Source organism: Vidua macroura, chromosome 4 (genome assembly GCF_024509145.1).
Source record: "Vidua macroura isolate BioBank_ID:100142 chromosome 4, ASM2450914v1, whole genome shotgun sequence".
Taxonomy (NCBI): Eukaryota; Metazoa; Chordata; class Aves; order Passeriformes; family Viduidae; genus Vidua; species Vidua macroura.
In genome coordinates, this window is record NC_071574.1 from 62108333 (window position 1) to 62114366 (window position 6034).

The 6034-nt window shown below is 44.0% G+C and overlaps 1 protein-coding gene across 1 annotated transcript in view; it reads right to left on the reverse strand.

Moving 5' to 3' along the window:
• The window catches only part of PPP2R2C (protein phosphatase 2 regulatory subunit Bgamma), a 193620-nt gene extending 190778 nt beyond the window's left edge, over positions 1-2842 (reverse strand). The window contains exons 1-2 of the mRNA XM_053975874.1: positions 2814-2842; positions 2541-2621 (exon numbers count right to left, since the gene is read on the reverse strand). Of these exons, the coding sequence (XP_053831849.1) occupies positions 2541-2621; positions 2814-2829 (97 nt within the window). The 5' untranslated portion in view covers positions 2830-2842. The remainder of the gene's footprint in view (positions 1-2540; positions 2622-2813) is intronic.
• Positions 2843-6034: the final 3192 nt, after the last annotated feature.

The following is a 6034-nucleotide window of genomic DNA, read 5'->3' on the forward strand; positions in this document are numbered from 1 at the left end:
AATATTTGAAATAAGATTTTGTTTCAAGGCAGCAAGACTAAATCAAACATGATTATCTTGGCTTTGATTGTGATATTTCACTTACTATGCTCTATTTTCCTTGCATTTGAAATATGCAATTTTTCTTTTCTGTTATGTAAATGAATGTTTTTCATCTAACACATCTATTTTTGGAAAAAAAATAATTTTTCTTTCCTAGGCTAAGACAGAAATGTTGCAGAACACAGCTCTGAAGTCTAACTGACAGAGTACCACAAGGTCAATGCAAGCATTCAATAGCAAAAGCAGCAAGAGATGCCCAGAACACTAACCGAACTTATAACATTAATATGCAAATGTTTATATACACAGATATCTTTCTAGATATATAAATCACACTATGATATTTAATATGGATAAACTATATATAAACTATATTTAATATGGATAAACTTCTTTTGTCCATCAGTTAGGTGGACAATGCAGCTAACCAATGCAGTTGCAATTACAAGTTGTGGCCTTTCTGAAAAGTAAGAAAGAACTGGGATAAAGAGAGAAAAGAAAGTCTGTGATGGAAGTCATAGGAACAATAAATTTTAAACTAAAGATTCTGTCTAGCTCTGTGTAATTTATTTTAGAGGCATACATCAGCAAAGGAAAAGGTTTGGACTTCATCCAAAAACAGTGTCAAGCACAAGAGGTCAAGCCACCTGCCACATGGACTTTTCTTTGAACTATTTTTCACTTCTGCAAAGTGTGCTGATTACTTTACTCTATGTGTTCCTAGATATAAGTGGCATTAATAGCCAGCACATACTCTGGAAAATAAATGTCCTATTTATATACAATATATTAACATAAACAGGGTTTACTACCTGCAGATGACTTTGATTCTACAGGTTTTGTGATCAAATTGCATTGCTTCAGTTTGTTTCCTGGTCTCTGAATTTCATATATTTCCATGCTGAGTAAAGAGAAAACATGTAAGATTCCTATTTAAGTTGGGGAATAAAATTGGGAATCCAAAAATTGGCAACATTAAAGAGAACTGAAGTCACGGTTAGCAAAGTAATTTAAAAGAATATGCCCTGTGAAAAGAGATGACCCAATAAATCAAAGGAACAAAACACCTGTTGAGAAGAAACATTATCATCTCAAAGCAGTGCTGAAACACTGGTATTTACCCAGACAAATGAGGTTAAGAAGCATATTTTACTCATTCAAATCTTTAAATGAAAGGAAATGCCAAGCTAAAGCTCATTTTCAGCATTCTGTGATGCCTAAGAAATGCTGTCACTCACTCATTACACTCCCTCACACGGATATAATTTCCACCCCCATCTATCGTCATCACATCTGGTTTGGTATGCAGTTTCACCAAAAAAAATCACGTAGGCAAAAAAAAATCACAACATCTTTTGATAAATGATTTATATGTAATTGTGTGTAATTACACACACTATTAAGTACACCTTGAAATATAGGGACACCACACACCATGGAATAATAGGAAGGAAAAACTTAGTCCAAAACCTTGATCAAGCTATAGCTTATTATTATTACACTGGGGTTTAAATCATTTCTCCAAACAGCAAAAAACAAGACACAAAACTTCATATCCCAAAGGATCATGGATAATAGCTGAAGAGACAGCAAACAGGTAATCTTTCTGCCTGCCCCAAGGCAAGAGCTTTATCTCTTCAATGTAGGTTTGTGAAACAAACATTAAATATCTCAAATGAGTGGAAATTCATTATCTACCTAATTCCTATATTCCAGTGCTTCCCTGTTGTCAAGCTTTCCTTAATGTTGAATCTGAAGCCAATCTACTACAGGGTGTCACCTTCCTCAGTATTGGAAAGTTTTTCAGTCTAACTCAACTTCTGATGCATTTTAAATATTTACAAAGACTAAATACACTCTTCTTAGAAATCCATAACCCCAGCAGATCAAAAACATCAAGATGAGGTCTTAGTTCCACTTAACTCACTGACAACAGATACTGGAAGATGCTCATGGGCACAGCACTCTACACATCTGGCATCCTGGAGTACTCAGGTTCACACCTAAGTTTAGATACTCTGCATGTTCAAAACCATACACAGTTTGGTATGGCTGGTATGAGAGGCTTTCCTCCCCTGACACCCGAAGATCCTCTTCTGATCACAGAACATTAATAAATAAAACTTTCCAGATGACTTCTTTCTTCGAAGTTAAGAGTACAAAAAGGCCAGAAAACTTTCCAGCCCATCTTGCACCAACACCCACTGACACCAAGGTCAGAAGGACTCATGCCATCTAAGCTGCTACATGTAAAACAAACTTTCCCCCCACCCCAAAAAAAGCCAAAACAAAACCAGCCAAGACACTTTCACAAGGCCTGTAACATGCAAACCACCGGCAGATATCCCTTTGCCAGCCCACCTCCACACCTGCCCTTGGGCACACACGCTGGGGCGGCTGCCACGGTGTCTCTGGCACCAGCGAGCCCCGTTTCTCCACACGCTGCCGGCCGGGACAGCGGGCGAGGGGAAGCGCCCCCTCAGCATCCCTGTACTCACCCTCAGAGACCTCGAACTCGGCCGCTCCATTGAGCTGGTAGAGGCACCAGTCAGCCGCGCTCTCGCCGGGGGGGCCGCCGGCTGGGCAGGAGGAAAGGCACAGTCAGTCGGGCACGGGGCCAACGCGGGCACAGGGCTGAGGAAGGGACAAGGGAAAGTGGCGGCGAGGGGGAGAAGCAGAGAGCGGGGAGGAGAGATGGAGGGGGCTGAGAAGGGAACGGAGGGATGAGAGGGGACAGCGAGTGCCGGGGGAAGGAGCGCGTTTCCAGATACCCTGTTTGTGGGACATGGGTGTTGCCCTCCGGAATGCGCCCACTGCTCTGAACTGTTCTTTGCTTTGCTCCCAGCGCCCGTGGCTCGGGGCGCCTCCTCCTTCTCCCAGCGGAGCGGAGCGGGCGCAGGCAGCCTCCGCTGCCTCGGGGTGCTCGGGGAGCCGGGGGAGGGAGGACGGGAAGGAGGGAAGGCTCCGCCCGGAGCTCCCGGCGGAGGCGGCGCAGCCTCGCCAGGACCCGCCGCGCCCGGCAGCGCCGGCCCCGCCGCGGCCCCGCAGGTGCGAGAGAGCCCCGGCAGCGCGGCGGGGCCGGGCGGCCGCGCAGTCCGAGCCGCGCCCGGCCACGGCCACGGCCACGGCGGCTCGGGCGGGATGCGGTGCCCCAGCCTGGCCTTGCCCCGGCCAGGAGAGCCCTCCCTGCTGCCCGTCCCGTTTCGGTGTGCGCTCCCCCTTAGGTGCCGCCCGTGCCTTCGGTGCGAGCAGCCTGGCGAGCATGGGCGCGCATCCCGGCTGCCCCCGAAGCCTGGACGCGCATCCCTGGGCGGGGGGACACCCCACACCAGGCACCCACTGCCAGTGGCACCCACTGCCAGTGGCCCTAGTGACGCTCCCGCCTCACCACGGCTGCGTTCGCCCCACAGCATTCCCTTCAGTTCTCTTACCGTCCCTAGGCCACTTGGGCTACTGATTAAGGCTACAAATGCCACATGAACTGTCGGGTTATATATGCACTGCAAGGCTGGAAAGTGGTTTTCATCTGGTCCACGAGCCCGTGTGGATACACAAACTGTCTTTACAGCATCCCTGAGAGGTTAGTAAGAAAGCAAACTTGTTACCACGTAAGTCTAAAGGGCTCCTTAGACTTTGCAGTGACCTTTGCCTTCAGTAGGAAATGGTTAGGGAAATGGCAAATTATAAAACACTGAAACAGTCAGCTAGAGCAAATATATGTTAATAGATGCCTTTATTCTTAGAGACTTCCACCCCAAAAACATGTCAGGAGGGAAATATAAAAGTACGTTAATTGTTCTGTTCACCAGGTGACTTTCTTGATACCTAATTTAAGACAATTGTGACTCTTAGCTTGTAGTTGGCAGCATCCTGCCTACGGCTTCTGTCTTATCAAGGTAACAGTGTCAGAGGCCCACGTATGGCACAGTTTGTGTCAAAAAGAGCAGCCACACTTCGTATAGGCAAATGAGAAAAGCTTAAGAAAGAAGAGAGGAAGACTATAATCAAGTCATACTATGAGATTAGGAGCCAACAAGAGGATAAAGTATCGACATAGGCAGCTGTCATGACACAACTACACTGGCTCCTCCATCTTTTTGCTGTTTGTGAAGTGGTATGTAAGTGGCAGGGAAGAATTGTTTTTGGCATAAATTCCACCTGACATACCATTCATCCCTTCTTGCAGCAAGCAGAAACCCTCCTGATACCTTCAGGTGTGTAAACTGCGGGCAGTTTGATTCACATTCTTCTCCACTCTATCCAAGACAGTGGCGCACTGCGGCCTTTATGAAAGGATAAGAAGGACAATTACAGTTTCTGAAGGAAATAGATTTAAAATGGGAGTAACATTCAGCAAATATTCGCAGGTACTTTTAGAAACAAAGCAAAACACTGATACTTAAGCTTTCCTGGGAACTTCACCTAAATTACAAAGATAATATTGCCTTCTGAGGTAAAAACACCAGTTTGTTTAGACAGTGTGTGTATATATATCCCCAGGCCATATGTTTGCTGGATGTGCACTAGCATTCTTGGAATGAACAGGTTTATGCTGATGATTTGAGGGGGAAAAAATGTATCATAGAGTTGTATTAAAGTAAAGCTTCATCCAGCTGCTTGTAGTGGTACTAACTTCCCCTAAAATTACCTATAGACCTGGATTGTTCTTCTTGACAATGTATTATCAAAAATAAAACTTATATTAGCATTCCAGTGTTAGCCTTTTATTTTCACAGAAAACTCTAAACCATATGAATTAACAAACAAAGGCCCTGTTCTGGGAGAATCTATTCATATTAGATTTAAGTTTTATGGAATGTGGCCATTTTATTGTGTTCAACTCATTACTACTGATTTATAAAAAGTATTTCCTATTCTGGACTTCAATCACTTACAAACTTTATATGTTAAAAAAAAATCACCAAATTTGGTATGTAAAGCAGCACATGTTTTTTTCTTTTTAAAATGAGGAGATCAATACAAATTGTGTGATCCTTTTTTATAGGTGTCTTGAATATTGAGATGTTTTAATTTGCACCCAGGAGCCAGCTAGTCCAGAATGAATTAATCTTTTATGAAAATCTGCAGATGGACACTACTAAGTTATTTGTGATTGTTTCCTTCAATCACAGAGGGATGACTGGTTTAACTAGGTTTGGGATCTAGTAATGCTAAATCCATACCAAACTTGAAGGTGGGAGCAGTTACCCTTCTCCATGTGATGTTCTTTACTTTTGCACAAAGTGAGGACTTTGATATGATATTTTTGGTCATTTCAGAATTGTATTGTTGTTAAAAGCATGTGATTTAGTCAAACTAAAGCTTAAGGAAAGTATTACTATAACTTGATCTGTACTATAGTATATGTTTTTTAAAGAATCCAAGTTTAAAAAAATAGTTTTATCTGTTTTGGCTTTCTCTATCACAATGATTTAATAGGCATAAACTGGTGCATCTGCTTACAAAAAACTTCTGAGGAGACTGGACTATACTATACGACAATACTTTTAGTTTGGGGTTGGATTTTTTCCTTTTTCACTAGGACTTTATGCAGCTTAAACAGAAGTGTTTACCTTTCCAGTTCTCAGCACAGGGTCCACCTGTTCCTAATAGCGATAAAACAAGTGACAAAACCAAGTCCAACGGGATCAGAAGGTCAACCACGTAAAATTTAACCCTTCTTCGATTTCAAAACTTCAGAGATGCAGACAATAATCCGTAATGAAGTAGTATACCACGAAATAAAGTACTCGCGCTCAATTCAAAGGAAAACAAAAAAGATTTATAGATGTCCAAGGTGCAGAACTCAGCCTCTCCCTGAGCAGCCCAGTGTCACCCAAACACCAGCTCCGGAATTCCCACTCAGGGGCTGCGCTTTCCGTCCCTCAGCCCCGCTACGGCGATCTCGCTCACCCGCAGCGCCGCTCGGGGCTAAGGCGGAGTCACCCGTCGGGCCTCGGCACCCTCCCGCTCCACAGGAGACTCCTGCCCC